The sequence below is a fragment of the Jaculus jaculus genome, chromosome 16 (assembly GCF_020740685.1).
Source record: "Jaculus jaculus isolate mJacJac1 chromosome 16, mJacJac1.mat.Y.cur, whole genome shotgun sequence".
Taxonomy (NCBI): domain Eukaryota; kingdom Metazoa; phylum Chordata; class Mammalia; order Rodentia; family Dipodidae; genus Jaculus; species Jaculus jaculus.
In genome coordinates this window covers 11457080-11475049 of record NC_059117.1, presented here as the reverse complement: position 1 = coordinate 11475049, position 17970 = coordinate 11457080, and the positions used below count along the sequence as shown (strand labels likewise).

Sequence of the window (17970 nt, the reverse complement as noted above, 5' to 3'; positions counted from 1 at the left end):
GCTGTTCTGCCCGATCCTGACCCTACCCCTCCTCTTCCCCTGCCCTCCCCTCCCCTGCCCTCCCCTCCCCTCCCCCGCCCTGCCCTCTTCTCCTAGTCTATCCACTCCACTTCCTCTCTTCTGCTCTACTTCTATTCTGTCCTGTTCTGTCCCGTCCCGTCCCCACCCCCACCCCCACCCCCACCCCCACTTCTATTCATTTATTTATTCTGTTGTCCTGTCCTTTTTGGATTAGATGTTATGTCCTCTGGAAAGCTTTCTTTGACCTGTCCTTTCTAGGGCCACGTGGCCTGACCTAGGGTCTTCCCTTAGGCAGGACTTCCTTTCCTATCAGGTTCTAGCCATAGTGTGCTGAATTTTTTAATGCTTATTTTTCTTTCTTTTTGAAACAAAGTTTCAGTGTGTAACCCCAACTGTTCTCAAACTCATGGTCTATATGCCTTAGCCTCCCAAATGCTGGGATTATAAGTTTGTGTCACCACGCCCAGCCTGTGAGCTGTTTGAACGGGTCTCTGATAAGTCAGGCTTTGTTGTCCAGAGTGTGGAAGTCACAGAATGAAAGCTGGCTCTTGCAGCCAGTGACATATGACAAGTGACATAATGGAAGGAGCAAGAGGTTCAGGATGAAAGAGGCTGAGTTCAGGGCCTCGTGCTCGCTGAGGGACGCCAGGCCAGCTGCCTCGTGCTCGCTGAGGGACGCCAGGCCACTGCCTCGTGCTCGCTGAGGGACGCCAGGCCACTGCCTCGTGCTCGCTGAGGGACGCCAGGCCACTGCCTCGTGCTCGCTGAGGGACGCCAGGCCACTGCCAGGTCTCTTCAAGGCTTTGAGAGAATGTGGTGACACTCTTTACTAAGACTAGTTGAGAGGATTAGAAAATGACCTCGCTAGGGACAGGTGCAGGTGGACGTCACTTCTCCCTGTCTGCTTCCAGGGAAGGCTGAGGGCAGGGCCTGCACACCACCAGGAAAGATAGACCTCTGCCAGCAAGAGCTGGCTGGCAAGAGACATGGGTGGTGTGGGACTGCCTCTTGCAGGCCAGGCTCTTACACCCTCACTTTTGTCTTTTAGGTCTTCTCTCTCTCTTTCTCCCCCCCTCCCCCCACATACACATTTGTAATACACATGCTTTTTCGAACTCAAGATTTGATTCATCTTTTTGAAAGAAGAACATGAAGAAAGTGAGGAGTACAGGGACAAAGGAGAGCGGTGATGCAAGTGAAGGCCCAGCTCTTTCATGGGGGGCTTTGGATGTATGAAGCCCCGACTGGGTCATGGAGTGGTTTCTCTGGCTCTGTTTTTAAAAGCAAAACGTTTATATCTAATTGGAAGGTTCTGTGAACAATGGTAATATTGCCAAATGAAAAGCTTTATCTAGCTAAGCAGATGTCACTGAGGCAGTTCAGGGGTAGCTGGATCCTGAAAATAAACTAAGGGTGCTGTTTTTTTCTTTACCCCTAAAACCTGAGCAGAGGATATAAATAAGATTCCTAGGTGCTTGAACATATGGCATGAGCTCTGGCTTTTCCCTGTCTCCTCTTCCCTAAATGAGTTCCCTTAGTCACAAAATCTGGCAGAAAATGTGAATAAGATTACAAATCACCTGGCACCTGACGTGAGAACTGAACTGAGCCACTCGGCCCCCATGTAGTAAATTCCCATAAAACCCCAACCAGAGTCACCAGGTAGGCTTTTCCAATTCCCACCCCCCCCCCCACCTTATAGTGAGGGCTCTGCCTTCTTTCCTTCTCTTTAGCTCTATAATAAAATCTTTCTAAACTTCACTCTATTTTCTAAAGATTTCATTCATTGAAATTCAAAAGACAAGGATCTGGAGGCCACTGACTCAGCAGAAGTTCTATGTGGCTGTGAATGTTCTGCACCCTAACTGCAGAGTTACTGCCCAACCAAGAGCTGAGAAAAGCCATCTCTCTCTGAGTCACCCCAACTTCCTTATCACCACAATGGCTAATGAAATATTCGAGCATGTGGAATCATGCTAGGGTAAAATTAAAATCAAATTTCTAATTCTTGAATGACTTTTGTGGCATATAAAATTCAGCCATGTTTGAAGACATAACTGTTTTGACATTTCACAGTTGGATAAAGTAATGGATTTTAAATGAACTTAACATTTCTTGGTACCTGAATTTATATTTATTTCTCATTCTGTATTAACAGCTGCTAAATTAATGTAGCACACATGAAATGAAATTAGATATTTTTTTTAATTTGTATATTTCATTACAAGGAAATGAAAATGTGGTTATCATGGGAACTTTTGCCCCACTTTCCTGAGTAAAGCACTGCTCCGTTCTGTGCATTGGGAGGAGGGCATCAATAACCAGGAAAGAAGAGCAAGAGGTGAACAAGACATAGTGCAGAGTGGGCCAAGATATGCGGCCGCTGTTCTGTTGCACAAAGGAGCGGGCAGTCAGATCTGTTAATGCCATAATTGCCAAGTAGCATTTTTCCCTGTCTTGAAGTTGAGCTCAGTGTCCCCAGGAGAGAAGTCATTTTCTCCACCTCTGGCTTGAAACATGCCAACAATGATGTTTCAAGGGTCTGTTAGGCTCAAGGAAAGGGAAGAAACCTCATTGGGCATCTATTTTAATCATCTCGTCACTAATCAATGAACTGGAGCCCAGAGATGGAGTCAGTTGCCTGGGGTTTTGTAGTTCAGACTCAAAGGTCAGAGCCTCTCTCCAGATGAGGATACACAGTGGAGGTGTCTGTAGGACTTAGAAGAGCAGCATGGAGGTTCAGAGAGAGCTGGAAATCCAGAAATGGTGTCCAGGGAGTCTTCAAGTGAAGAAGAGGCCCCGAGCGGTGGACAGTGCTGGAGCAGGGCTGTAAAAAGTCAAAGTGATGTGGAGGAAGAGGGTACCCTGCAGGGTAGAGTCACAAGTTGAGAGGCGGCTAGTGTTAGGAGTCTTGTCAGATGTCTTTGTAGTGATGCCTAGAGGGTGGGCTGTATGACAAGGCAGAAGGTCAGGCAGCCACGAAGCCTGGCACCTTTTCCCATAAGTACTTTGTGATCTCATCTTCCAGAAATACCAGTCAGGGCCCTGTGAGTCCATGTCTTCATTTGCTCTCACCTTAGAGAAATGCCAGTCAGGGCCTTGTGAGTCCACATCTTCATGTGCTCTCACCTTAGAGAAATGCCAGTCAGGGCTCTGTGAGTCTGCGTCTTCATTACATATGCAGGCAGCAAATACCCAATAGTCCATGGTTGCTTAGTGTGTTCCATCTTAGCATCCCATGATGCATTCTCCTCTCTTTGATTTGAACAATGTCATTCTTACTTTATTTCTTCCAAGCAGAGGATCCATTTATACTCAAAGGTGGATACTGTGACAGTATTCTTTTGTTCCACATTTAAGTAAGGAGTTATTTTAGAGGCATATTTCATTTTTTTCTCCTTTTCTCCTTCCTTCCCTCCCTTCTTTCCTCCCTCTGTTTCTTCTGTTTTTAGAGTCAGGGTATTGTTATGTTGTCAGGCTGGCCAGGAACTCACTACATAGCCTAGGCTGGACTTTAGATAGCAATGGTCCTAATTCAGTCTTCTGAATGCTGTAATTACAGGCAGAAGCCACCATGTCCAGCTTTCCTCCCTTCCTCTCTCTTTCCTTCCCTCCCTGTCTTTTGTCTTTCTTCTTTCTCTCTCTCTCTTTTTCTTTTTTGTGGTGGGTGGGGTGTGGGGAGGGAGGCCTAAAAGACAGAGGTGGCAGAATAGTAAGATGCTGCGGAGGCTGTTAGCAATAAAGAGAGGGGCTCTGAGATGAGTGCAGAGCTAAGCCTGGGCAGGAAGGATGACTTCTAACCTGCCGTAGCCCAGTGTGACAACTGTGATTGTCAACAGTTAGCTGAAAAGTGTAGAATAGCTAGAAGACAGGACTCTGAATGTTCCCAACACTAAGACACAATAAATGTATAAGGTGACACATATTCCAATCACCCTGACTTGATAGCTCTCTCTGTACATATATCTCTCATAAATATGTGCAATTATTACATATAACTTAAAAATATTTTTTTCAAAAGGCACAATTTTGCCTTTATCTATTTGTCTTGATGATTTAATAAATCTTTAGAAATCTGTATCATTTGAAAAATGAATTTTGGGAGTGTTTATATGTCAAGAGAGTTCTGCTGAGTAACTGGTTCTGTCTTTTTCCTCTGGCAGAAAACCCTACCCTCACCAAGGACATTTTGTGCACTGTGCTGAGTTGCAATCAAGGTGGAATAAGGCATCTCATTTTATCTGCTCTGCAAGGAGTCGCTTTGGTACACAGCCATTACCAGGTTTGCCATCATCTATGTGGGAAAAGTTTATGTTCATTACTGATGGCCCCGGGGCAAGGTGGTGAAGTTCTTCCAAACTTGCTGCTTGGTCCTAATAACCAAGCATCTGTTGTGAGCCTGCTGGATGCTACGCTTGCAGAAGGGCAGCCCGCTGTTCCTCCATCTGGCATTGTCCCAGCAGTGTGCAGAGCTGGGCTGGCACGCTGTTGTGAGAGCGGCTTGCTAAACTCTCAGAACTTTTTGCAAGTGTTTGCTGAGCATGACCGTCATTAATTGTCCAAGCATATAAACATATGATTAGACAAATGTTAGCAGTAAAGCAATACAACTCATGTCCCCACGTCTTGCTATGTTGTGCTGTCAGCTGTCTTGAGATTGTTTGTATCTGCGTTACCTGCACGGTGGTGGTGTGGGTCTTCACAAGCTGCTGAGTAGTTCTCCACGCCTTGTGTCAGTGGTGTGTTGTTAGTGGTCAGTTGCAGCTTGAGCCAGGCAGCATGGAGCATTCACCATGGGGACTGGCAAGTGCTGTCAGTCATATCATGTCTCCATCTGTGGTAGCTGGACTCAGGTGTCCCCCATAAACTTACGTCTTCTCAGTGCTTGATCCCAAGCTGGTGGCAATTTGGGAACTGGGTCCTCGTTAGAGACTTGTGGTTAGGGAAGGGTTTACAGGCGTTATAGCCAGCTTGCCCTGGCCAGTATTTAGCACACTCTCTTGCTGGGAATGTCCACCTGATGTTGGCCAGGAGGTGACATCCAGCCTCTGCTCGAGACACATTTTTCTTTGCCACCATAGAGCTTCCTCAAGTTTATAAACCAGAATAAACCTTTTCCTCCCATGAGCTGCTTTTGGTAGAGTGCTATCTGGCAGCAAGGGGAAGTTAACTGCAACACCATCTTTCTATCATCTACCTATCATGTACATGTCTGTCTCTATATCCTCTATATATCTCTTTTAATGTATATATCTATTTTTCATCTATCTCTCATATATCTATCTTTTATCTATATATCTATCTTACATATGTCTATCTTTAATTTATTTATTATCTATTTTCTATGTCTTTTTAATCTATCTATGTATCTCATCTTTCATCTACTTTCTGAAGAGCTAGTTTTTCAATATGTATTGGCCCACTATGGGCTCTAACGAGTTCACTGGCAAGTAACAAGAAATGATGGCTGGGTGAGAACCAATGACAGTTTCTTTTTTTGTAATTAACTTGTACAAATATCCAAGGTTATAGCACAGAGGTTCCAATTTGTACTGAATCACTGTGACTTTTATCTGGGTTCTGCCCATGCATCAGGAATTAGAGGCCCAATGTACTTAGGAAGTTTCTTATACTTAGTACTTAGGAAGTGTTTTTCTAAAAATGGAGTGAAGGTTTATCTTTCTTCTAGATCCAGTTCTGAGTGTTCATTGATTTGTGGTATAACACCTCTACCCTATTTTGTATTAAGTGAGTGTTTCCACTGGAAATTCTCCCAAGAAGCAGAAAGTTGATGCTGAGAAAGACTAGACATAGCCAGATCAAAGTCTCACAGCGTGGTGAGGGTCTGGAGGGCTGTTCCTCTAGGGAAGTCTGAGAAGGGAGCAAATGAGACAAGCAGTGTTCTCCAGCATTCACAAACAAACGTATGTAAGCAATAGGCCATGCGGAGTCCCAAGAAATAATTCCCGTGTAGCCTCTGTAGTTTTCATGGTTTGTTTAGATGATTACATACCTATTACTTTTTTGAAACAGAGTGTAATTCGAATTCCAAACTGGCCTTGAACTCCTAGCAAGCCTCCTACTTCAGCCTCACAAGTGATGGGGTGAAAAGTGTACATTATCAAATGCCTGGCCACACTCTTCTTTTTAAGTTGTGTATATTTTTGTCTAGGCTGGGCTGTCTGTGGTCTGAAAATTCTAAAGCCAGAGTAGTCCACAGTCTCAGACTTTGAACACCAACCTGATACCACTCATGAAAAGCATATACTTGGCCTCATGTGCTAGGCAAAGTACAACCACACGAAAATATTAAATAAAATAACTTTGTACCCTGTGTAAAAGGTATGCTTGAAACACGAAGTCATGCCTAGAGTTTGTTTGATCCTAAGTAAGCCCATATTATGTATGCAATATGCCAAAGTCCCCAACTATCTGAAATCTGAGGCAACCTGCATTAATTAAGTAAAGGAAATAAAAGTCAGGTTTTGAGTGCTAAGAGACGTTTATGATAATAAACAGGTTAAGACACTTTAGCTTTTCAAAGCAATGACCCAGAGGTTTATAGTATTTGTATTTACAGTTTCCGTTATTTCAGGACTGTCAGTAGTCCTGACTGGTAACATGTTAAAGAACAGAAGTTCCTGCTCCTGCTTCCATGGCAAAAATAGAACATTGCTTGTCTAAGTATGCAAAACATTTAGAGTGGGTCTGTTGTACAAGGGCTTTAAGAATGTGAGTCTTTCAGAAACACACATCTCTTGTAGGTGGTGGAGTGTGAATTCCTCTGTGCCTGACAGAGGAAGGCCAAGGACAGAATGCCATGTGTGTGTGTGGGGGGGAGAGCGCACGTGCGCGTGCATGCACGCCAGGGTCTCTAGCCACTGCAGTTGAACTCCAGACGTGTGTGCCACCTTGTGTACATGTGCAACCTTGTGCACTTGCATGATCTCATGAGTCTGGCTTACGTAGGACCTGGAAAGTTGAACATGGGTCCTTAGGCTTCATAGGCAGGCACCTTAACCACTAAGCCATCTCTCCAGCCCAGAATGCCATTTTTTATTATTTATTCATTTGCGATATATATATATATATATATAGAGAGAGAGAGAGAGAGAGAGAGAGTGGGCACGCCAGGGCCTCCAGCCGCCATCAGTGAACTCTAGATGCTTGTGTCACCAGGTGCATCTGGCTTTCGTGGGTGCTGGGGTGTGTAACCTGGGTGCTTAGGCTCCGCATGCAGCTGCTTTAACAGCTGAGCCATCTCTCCTGCTCCAGATCGCCATTTTTACTTGCTAACTATTCTAGCATGTAGCCTCGCTCAGAACCAACACGGAGTTTCCAATGGAAATGCTTGTCTCCATGAACTGATCCGACACCAGGGTCTCAGAGTGTCAGCTCCTCCCCCACTCCTCCCCCACTGCAGAAAGTGATAATCAAGAGCTAGCTGGGGCTCGACAGTTGTTTCAGCACTGGCAACCAGGGCCCGCTGAGTTCTGGCGCTTCTGGGACAAGCTGAATTGAGTGTTGCTGGGACCGCGTTTGTCCTGGGTGTTTCTAGACACCTCTGCCAGTCTGCCCTTTGGACTCACCCATGTAGACTCACCCGCCCAGTGCCCGGGTGATGCCCTGTGCTAGTCCTACAGTCTGGTGTGCTGTCTGCTGCACCCGGTTTTCCCAGTGGTGCCCGGACACCTCACACCGGAGCCCGACACACCTGTGCTGAAGACGGCGGGTTATTTTCACTTTACTACCTGCTATGATAAGAAAGGTGCGCTTTCTTCATATCTCTGTGTCAAAGCTGCTGTGTGTTGGATTGAAGAATAACATTGCAGGAGGGGTGTTCCACATGAATTGGATTTACTTAAGCATCTGCAGGAAGCTCTAAGTTAGGAGGGATTGTTCCCTGGGCAGGAGCTTCATGAATTGCCCTCATTCTAACTGTTGTTCTCAGCAGTGGGCTGGTCCCTAAGTCCACACACACTTTGCCTGTTGCTCTGACCTGGCTGTGTCTTAGCAACGGTTGCTACGAGACTATGAGAAGGGAGCTCTGTGGAGGAAGAAGGGAGAGCTCCTGGCGCGGGAAATGCTCAGGTGAAGAGAGGGTGAAGTGGCGCAAGCTCCGCCCTGAGGGGCGTGGGGAGGGAAAGACGGTGGAAGAAAGGGCTTCCCGGGCAGGCTAGACGTGCACACAGCAGGGCGGCAGCACACCCGCCATGCCATCACTCATCCACTTCCTGTCTGCTCTCCTGGGATCACACCTGACAAGGACCCGGGGTGTGCACCTGTTTGCAGGGCAGTGAGGAAGGAGAGGGTGAAGCGTCTTCAGGGATGCAGTAGATAGGAAATCATGGGGCAGAAAGGAGGCTGTACATCCAATCCCCCAACACCCCCCGCCCCAATAAAGAGAGGAGAGCGGCCTGCATGGGTGGCTCCCTCACACCTCTGCAGAAGCAGAGGGCACTGGCCGGCTGCTGCCCCTGCCAAGGACCCGTTCTGCTGGGTTCTCATTTCCTCACCACACTGGTGTAAGTGCAGTGTTTTTTTTTTTTTTCTTTCTGTGACTGACTTATTTTACTTAGCATTTTCTCTAGGTTCATCCGTGTAGCTGCAAGTGGCTGAGTAATATTTCATAGCGTGCAGAATATTTTCTTTCTCCACTCATTCTCTGTCACTGGGCCCCTGTGTTGATTTCATACCGTGCTTATTATGAACACCACTGCATGAGAGCCCAGATATCTCTCTCCTATGTGACTTCGTTTCCACTGGACTTACACCCAGGAGTGGTATTGGAGTATCATCTGACAGTTCTGACTTTGAGTTTTTTGAGTAACTAGTATATTGTTTTCCTTAATGGCTGTACTGGTTTATATTCTCACCAACAATGTACTCTTTCTCCATGCCCTCAACACTTGTTTTAACTTGCCTTTTGAAAATATATTTTATTTATTTATGAGAGAGAGAGAGGCATATACAGAGAATTGGGCATGACAGGGCCTCTAGCCACTGCAAATGAACTCCAGACACATGTGCCACCATGTGCATCTGGCTTATGTGGGTACTGGGGAATCGACCCTTGGTCCTTACCCTTCACAAGCAAGTGCCTTAATCACTAAGCTTAAGCCCCTTAACTAGCTTTTAAAATAATAGCTACCTTAACAGATGCATTTCCCTAAGTATTAATGATATGATCTGTCATCATTCTGTGTCTTTTCAGGTCTCTGTTTTCATTTTGTTTTACATTGGTCACTTTGTTTTTTGTTTTTTCCTGTAATATACTGGGCCCTTGTGTTGCTTCCATACCTTGCTTATTATGAACACTATGATTCAGTGAGATGTCTGAGAACACTACTCACAGTTCAGTGGGAAGTTCTGGGGACTGCGCTCAGGGAAGGTCAGAGCAGGCCAGTCAGCAGGATGTTGCTTTTCTCTGTCATGCTCTACACAGCAGGCTGCCTTGCTGAATCAGTCAGTGGCATAGCGGGAGGAAGATCTGGGCTTCTATAGCTTCTAGGCAAGGGTTCTTCTATTACCTGTCTACACAGCGGCAATTGGCCATGTTCTCCCACACTGCTGAAAGTAAGCTTATGGCGAAGACTTGTGATTACCTGGAAACTATACTTAATGCTTATGAAAATAAGAAATGGTACTGACCTTTATCATCGCTATGTTTTCTAGGAAATTGGAAGGATATGGTCTTCACCTGATCAACTAGATTGTGAACACCTCAGCAGGAATCTTTCACGTGCCTTGGAAAGCTTCGTAAGCCACCTGGAAAATGCCTCCAGCCAGGACTGCACGTGCCATCCCCTGGTGGTGACAGTTCAGCAGCACATGGACACGTATGTGCAACATGGCCTCCTTCCCCAGTGTTCTCATTTCTAAGGAAGTTGTGTAGCATTCTTAATGATCAGTTTCAGATACATACTAGTTGGTACATGTACTAGTTATTTACATGTAACTGTGTATGTTTTTAGAACAGCACTTTTCCAAGAATAAGTTTTAAATGTTAAATTCTCAGTGCAACCTTCATTAGATCAAGATATGAGGTCAGAATATCAGGCCCCAGGGTAACAATATGGTATTAAATATATTTTCAGATTACTTCATATTTTATTAAATGTTTTCATTGTTCTAGAAATCTGAGCCACAAGAAATCGAAATCAGGACCTTTGCATTCTGCACAGGACCCAGTCACAGAGATAGGGTCATCAAGTTCCTGCTGTAGTGGTCTCTCAGACATCTCATGGTCTTTCTGCCTATTGTTTTCACATTTGTAAGAAGCCATGTATCATGCACCTTCGTAACCCTAAGTCAGATGCTGGGCAGGAGTTTGAGAGGGAAATGCTGGAGTGGTGAGTGGTGGTCAGTGAACGCCCACCCACAGAGGATGTCACGGACAGTGTGTTGCTAACTATCAGAAGGATCTTGTGTTGTCTGGCTCAGGTCCTGAGAGCCGAGACAGTATTATTCACTCTAATATTGCTTCTGGAGTTTTACCTTGCCTGATTTAGTTTTAATTTTCTGCCATTTTAGGTTGGCCCAAAGCTTTAAGGACACTTGGATGTCAAGAAACCCCATTATGGCTTTCTTTAGCAATTTCACAATCACTGAGGGTATGTGGTTTTTCAAGTTTGCTTGATTGAAAAATAAATTTCATTTCTCACTCAAATATGTTATTAAATAAATCATAAAAATAGGGACTAGACTCAGTCAATGAAGTGTTGTAACACCTGAGTTTGGATTACGAGGACCCAAGTAGAATCCAGGCATGCTTTTAATTCCAGAACTGGGGAGATTGAGATTGCAGGATGCTGGGGATTTGCTGGTTAGCAAGTCTAGCTTAAATAGTAAGCTCTAGGTTTAGTGTGAGACCTGGTCTCAAAAAATAAGGTGGAAAGCAGTTGAGAAAGGCACTCAATATCGTCCTCTGGTCTCCAACTGCACATGCACATATGTGCACATGTACCCACATTTACACATGTACATACACACGTGCTCACACACACACACACATACAGAATCGTGCTGTATGTGATAGAAATGATAAGATTTTGGCAGATCCGAAGCTTTTGGGCTCTGCAGAGAAAGTCCTGAGATCCCAAGTCCTGGATGTCAAGCAGAGGAAGAAGAGGAACCCTGAGGGGAGGGTTTCCTAGGGTCCTCTCTTCCGGGATTGAGCTGTTCTATGCCTGTGATACTCTCTTCTTGTCTGCTCCACCTGCTCAATCATGAACTCCTGTAGCGTCAACAAGCTAAGGCTGAAGTCCTTTCATGACGTAGATGTGTGAAGAGAAATGAGTTTTCAGTAGCACTTGGTTCTCATTTGTAAAGACACAGTTCTTTCTAAAATAAATCTTAAAACATACAGGACCTAGAGTAAATGAGTGATGAGAAGATTCCATACAACCTGAGGCTTATCTTTATTTAGGAGGGATCTTGGTTACCATTAGAGGAGTGAGATCTAAATTTATTCCATGTGCATTATAAGCTGGATATCTTGAGGAAAGCTACCTTGGGTAAAAATGTCAAATTTTGTTTTAAGTAAATAAAAATTTAAAAGCAACAATTATAAAATGTCCTTACTTTTGTTTATTCTCCAGGTATAAAAATAAAAGATTTGATGAAGAACATCACCAAGTTAACTGAAGATCTGCAGTCCTTTCTCCACATGTCAGACGAAACCATCCACAGCATCTTAGAAGGAAACATTTCCTATTCCAAGGTAAAGGGTGGCTTCTTGTTGCTATGTCCCCAGAACCCTCAGCGTGTAGGTATAGGTGGGCTGCCTCCTCCCCCAACCTTACTGCAGCTCACTGGGTGGTGGCTGGCACGTAACATCACCAAAAGCAGAAAGGACGTGAGAGAACAAGTAAGAAACACTGTGCCACTGTCTCCTGCCATAGCCCAGGGTGTGCAACTTCATAGCATTGCCATCATGTGGGATACAAGGATAAAATTGGTGGTGGTGTTTGCATAGGTGATTGAACTCTGTGGGACTTTTTTTTGGTTCCATAGGTGTCATACAGGTCAAAATTCTCCTCAAACAATGCAGTTAGGGTACATAAAAATTTACTGTGGTCCCCTGGAAGTGGAGGGTCTGGCCGTGTGAAATGTGAAATGAAATAGGGGTACTCTACATCTTCTCCAGGGTGACTGAGGTACTGTTAGGTAGCAGATAAAAGAGACATTCAGGGCTGGAGAGATGGCTTAGCAGTTAAGGTGTTTGCCTGTAAAGCCAAAGGACCCAGGTTCAATTCCCCAGGACCCATGTGAGCACAAGGTGGCACATGTGTCTGGAGTTCGTTTACAGGGTCTGAAGACCCTGGTGTGTCCATTCTCTCTCTCTCTCTCTATCATATAAATAAATATTAAAAGCATTTTTTTAAAAAAGAGACATTCAAAACTATCAAGGAGCTAGTGTAACAAGTGAGAAGTGGCACATGTAATTGGCATGGAATATGGTTTGTTTTGGAAGAGAGGAACAGGTGGATGTCATGTTGACCACAGTGGACATCACCTGGACCCTAAGCAAGTGCTTTTATGAGACAACCTTCAGCACTACCAGTGGTTCTACTTTCCCCTGGACCTCCTGGGTGTAGAGAAAACCAACTCACATACAAACACCTCAAATAGCAATCACCTGGGTCCCATTTAATTTCATGTTAATTCCAGCTAATTGGGGCTAAATGTAAGCTCAGTAAGTAGATTCATTAAGAATTAATCTAAGTTGGGCTGGAGAGATTGCTTAGTGGTTAAGGCATTTGCCTGCAAAACCTAAGGACCCCTGTTCAACTCTCCAGATCCCACCTAAGCCAGATGCGCACAAAGGTGAGGTGAGTGCGCAGGGTCGCACATGTCCAATAGGTGGCGCAAGAATCTGGAGTTTGATTGCAGTGGCTGAGGCCTTGGTGTTCCAATTCTCTCTCTCTCCCTCCCTCTCTCTCTCTCTCTAAAAATAATAATAAATCAAATAATTAATCTAAGTTAAAAAAGAAATAGGTGAGAAGGTAGGGGGCCGAAAATTCAAATTACACTATCACCAAGTTACTGATCATATGAATCATAGCTTATATTGATAAGTTTCAGCTTCTGAAGCACTGCACATCCATGTTGGAGGTGAAGGTGGAGGTGGAGGTGAAGGTGGAGGGGATATGGAGGTGGAGGTGAGCAGAGCAGTGAGTTAGCGATGGCACTTCTGCTCCTGAGCTCATTGGCAACTTTGCACAGCTCTCGGACTGTGTGGTGCTGGAAATTTCCCCATGAACTGGACAATGACCAGGCTTGTGTGAGCAGCTACCTCACGGTTTCTGAGAGAAAAATCAGAGCAGCCCATCTCTGGATGGTCTCCAGCTCCCCCGGCATAGGACGCTTCTGGGTCTGGGCACACCTGCTTGGTTTGCTGATGAAACAAGCAGCCACCGGGTGTCACTGACGTTCTATCAGTAGAAGGGCTGTGCTCTGAGATGGCTCGAGTTATGAAGTGATAACTGCGACACGGATGGCTTCATAGCATGCTTTTGCAACCTGTGTATCTTCCTGTGCATGTGTCATACAAACCACTGTTGTGACCTGACACCTGCGTCCTTAGATGGTTGGGAGGGGTCTAAACAGAGGTGTCTTCTTGCTTTCAAATATAGAATGAGGTGATTTGCTTTAATGCCTAGGTACATTCCTGATGCCACAAAACCCACACATCCTAGGTAAGAGACTCGTGTCATGTTAGCAAGTGGCACTTGGGGCTCCGTGTTTTCCCTAGATTGTCAGACTGACGGCCGTTTGCTGAGTTTTGTCCCCAGGCGTCTCCACTGTGGTCTCGTCAGTCACTCTGCAAATTCATCACGCTGGACTCGGTCCACGCTGCCGGCAGCCTGTGGGGAGCACTTCTCAGCGTTTCTTTACCAAGTTGGGGAAGTCGCTGGCCCCACCTTCATTATTCATGCAGCATCTTCCTGCACATAGGCATGGTTTCAAAGGCTGGGCTCTTCATTCTGTGTACATAGCATGGGGAGTATGTAAGCACGCTGGTTTACCGTATGGCCCCACAGACTCGGGATTGAATCTTGAGAGGTGTTTGCGTCTGGGGGTGGATGTTGGAATCCAACTAAGGTGTGTGGAAAGTAGTTGGAGCTCTGGCTGTCACTGCTTGTTGGTGGTGTTGCCTGTTTGGTGGCGTCTCTGCCTGGATCTATGGAGGGGAGCCAACTTCTTCTGCCTTTGATGGAACATCCCCCTGGAACTGTGAGCCCGAGATAACCCCAGTTCCTTCTATAAAGCTGCTTTTGGTCTGGTGTTTGTCCAGCAATGTGAACCTGATTGTGACAGTAAGTGAAGATCTAGAAAGGTCTATTCCACACATGTAACACAGCGATGGGGGAAAATATTCACTAGTGACTTTGGAGATTGGGCTGGAATAATGTGAGTCACAGGACTTGGCATTGTACCAAGGGCCCGAAGGGAGAAATGAATAAAAGGAGGTAAAGACAGGCTTATGTGTTTACATCCAGCCATGGTAATTTCCTTGTCTTGAGTCTTTAGGGAGGCTCCTTTTCTGCGGAGTTCCTTTCCTGAAGACCAGTGTCATCTAAATCAATCTCAGACTGCAGATACCTGAGTCTTGCTGGGTCCTGAAGCCCATCTACCCAGCCTTCTGTCCTGGGCTCGACCTCCTGTTCTGTCCTGGGTAGCATTTAGCCACTGGGTGCTGCACCCCTCCAGAGATGCAAAGAGAAGGTTCCTACACCAGTGTTCAGGGTCTGCAGTGACAACACCCTGAAGGCCACCTGGTAGGGCTCAGCTCAGGACTGAAGTGAGGAGTGGGCATGTGGATGCCCACCTAAAAGTAATCTTACCCATCCCAGTGCGGGATGGTTCTGTTTAAAAAACACAGGAGGACTTGATTAGCTTGTTTCTATCATCTGTCTGTCTGTGTGTCTATCATCCATCCATCCATCCATCCATCCATCCATCCATCCATCCATCTATCTATCTATCTATCTATCTATCTATCTATCTATCTATCTATCATCTATGTCATTGACCTCATATCTTAAATTGATTTCTTATTTGCAGCACCATGGCTGAGCACCGCAGACAGGCGCAGGGGTGCTGAGCACCATGGCTGAGCACCGCAGACAGGCGCAGGGGTGCTGAGCGCCATGGCTGAGCACTTACACACTTGTCTCTGTTGCTGAAAGCTGCACATCCCTGATTCTAGTCCATCTCTCTGGAAGCTCTGGGTCTGCCATCACTATTGCATCATCAAGGAGACTGAGGCTTCTAGACACACTCAGTAGCTTTCCAGGCACACAGCAAAAACTGGGCTTGGTTCTAACTGACCACTGACTTTCCAGTTGGTGCTTCGTTCCTTCTAATGGCATCCTGGCAGCTCCCTGCTCCTCTCTCATCTTTCTCTCTTGCGTTTGCCCCTTTGTCGTGTCAGTAGATCTGAGCTCAGCTGCAAGTCCAGAGCACAGAAATGTTGTTCACAGAAATGTATGTGCAATTATCTTTTCTTATTTTCCCTAGTTTTGCTTTCTTAGCTTCCAAAGCTTAAGTCATCAGAATTGCTCTTTTCCATAGTCCCAGTGCGTCTGCATTGCTGTCATTCCTTCCTTCCTAGTCAGAGGCCCTGTACAGACACGTGTTTCATCTGTGCCTCTGAGTTTCAATTACTAGCTGGGCAGCAGGGCGGCCGTATCCTCTTCTCTGCTTTAAGACGATTGTGCATGTCCCACAGGTGTGCAGCTCTGAAACTAGAAGTGCCTCTTCTGGAAATTCTCATCGTTTTGAAACTGAACAAATATCTAAGCAGTCTGAGTGGAAAGACTTCTGCCCTGTGTCCTTGCTTCTCTTTCAGCTTTTCAAGCCAAACGTGGACATGGAGAAAGTGTCAGAAACTCTGGCTCCGTGTCTCTGGTGGTTGTGGCATTAGCCTGACTCAAGCCCAGGTGGAAAGATTGGGCTGCACGCTGAAAAAAAAAAAAATCACATTTGCTGATTTAGAATTAAATCAAGGAATTCACCACCTTCTCTCACTCTTACACATACTTTCCGAATAGGCAAAACAGGCATAGGAAGGTTTTTAAAGATCAATAGTATGAATTTGAAATTCACAGAAGATGAGTGCATGGGAACATGTAGTCAGCGCAGTTGGCCTCGTGTTGTTTTTCTGGCACTTCTAGAAGATAGATGTAAAACAATTCCAGGACAATTATTTTGCCCTGGATTGTATATAAGACAGAAGCTGCTATTCTAGGAGCTGACCTTGACTTCACCGAGCATGCACTATATGGCGACTCAGTCAGAAGCTCTGTAAGCAAGTGCCAGGGGGCTTGGGTGGGGTCAGTTGAGGTTGATGCCCATCCAAAGCTAGGAACAGCACCTCTTGAGGTGAGGGTTTGGGTCTGAATACACTGTATTTCCCAGGACAGTCTTTTTTTCTGAAGCCCACTTTAGAGAACCAAGCAGAGAAGCAGTACGCTGATGAAAGCCAAGAGCGAAGCCAATATCCTAGCCCAGGCTCTTCCAGAAACGGCTCTTCCAGAAGCACATTGGAAACAGAGTGACCAGCGAGCATCTGCTCCACACACGTCCCACACCCATACAGGCCTTCTTGGTTCATAATTGCAAGCACACCCCCAGTGCCTCTGTGAAAGTATTCTTTAGGTGAGATAAACATTGAATCAGCAGACTGCAGAAGGCAGGTTCTTTCGTTGGTGAACTGGGACTCATCCAAGTCATTGAAGGCCCTAAGAGCAAACACAGTGAGGTCCCAGGGGGCGGGAGTCCTGCTGTTCGGTCGCCTCCAGACTCCAGCTGCAGCAGCAACACCGTGGGTTCCAGCCTCCGGTCACCTCACAGCCTGTGCTGGCAGTCTCCACAGCTGCAGGAGCCAGTTATTTACAATGAATTTAGAGTTCTCTTCCTTTGTAGAATAAACACACACATACACAGGTTTTGTTCTCTGAGGACTCTGGACTAATAAACCATGCTGTATCTCTTTCCTTTTGAGGCAGGGTTTCATTCTAGCCCAGGCTGACATGGAACTTACTCTGTAGCCCTAGGCTGGTCTCGAACTCAGGATGACTCTCCTACCACAGGCTGCTGAGTTCTGGGATTATAGGAGCAAGTCAGAATCACTGGAAGTGGTAAAGAACACTAATAAAGCATAGGATACAGATGCAGTCTATCTTCAGTGTCTCCTTCCAAATTTATTTGCTTTTACTTTCTAAGAAACTACAAGCTTGTCAATCCTGTTTTGCAATCTGGAAGTGGAGGAGGCAGAAAATATTAGTTTTATGCTGCTCGCAGTGAACAGCGAGGAGCTGGTAAACAAATTGAAAGGTATTAAGACTGAGCACTGGGCTGGTGAGTTAGCTGAGTAGTTAAGGCACTTGCCTGCAAAACCAAAGAACCCAGGTTCGATTCCCCAGGACCCATGTAAGCCAGATGCAGAAGGTGGTGCATGCATCTGGAATTTGTTTGCAGGTGCTGAAGGCCCTGGTGCATCCATTTTCTCCTCTCCTCTTCTCTCTCTGTCTCAAAATAAATAAATAAAAATATAAAAAAAATAGGCTGAGCATTGTGCAGACAAGGCCCAGAGGCTGCATATGGCTCTGTAAGCCGGAGTAGAGTGAGAGAATGTGAGTGTTCCCCTGCAGAGAGAAAGAGAGACAAAAGCTTTTGCAACAGTCCTTGCTCTTGAGTCTCCTAGCAAGCACCGGCCACACAGGCTGAGAACAACATATTCATTCAAAATGTTGAAGCTAGAACAGAAGCTGGGGCTCTGCTATGGTTTCTCAAAGCCCATGTGTTAACGCTTGGTCCCTGGTCTAGGGGTGCTTGGGAGGTGGTGGGACTTTGAGGGAGAATATCTTGGCTGTGCCCTTGAAGGCAACACACAGGTAGGCCACAGACAGAAATGTGAAGCCATTGCCAAAATAACCTCTC

The 17970-nt window shown here is 45.7% G+C and overlaps 1 protein-coding gene across 1 annotated transcript in view; it reads left to right on the top strand.

Moving 5' to 3' along the window:
• Abca13 (ATP binding cassette subfamily A member 13) overlaps positions 1-17970 on the top strand; it is a 367979-nt gene that overhangs the window by 82752 nt on the left and 267257 nt on the right. The window contains exons 19-22 of the mRNA XM_045135973.1: positions 4185-4303; positions 9697-9860; positions 10555-10634; positions 11622-11743. Of these exons, the coding sequence (XP_044991908.1) occupies positions 4185-4303; positions 9697-9860; positions 10555-10634; positions 11622-11743 (485 nt within the window). The remainder of the gene's footprint in view (positions 1-4184; positions 4304-9696; positions 9861-10554; positions 10635-11621; positions 11744-17970) is intronic.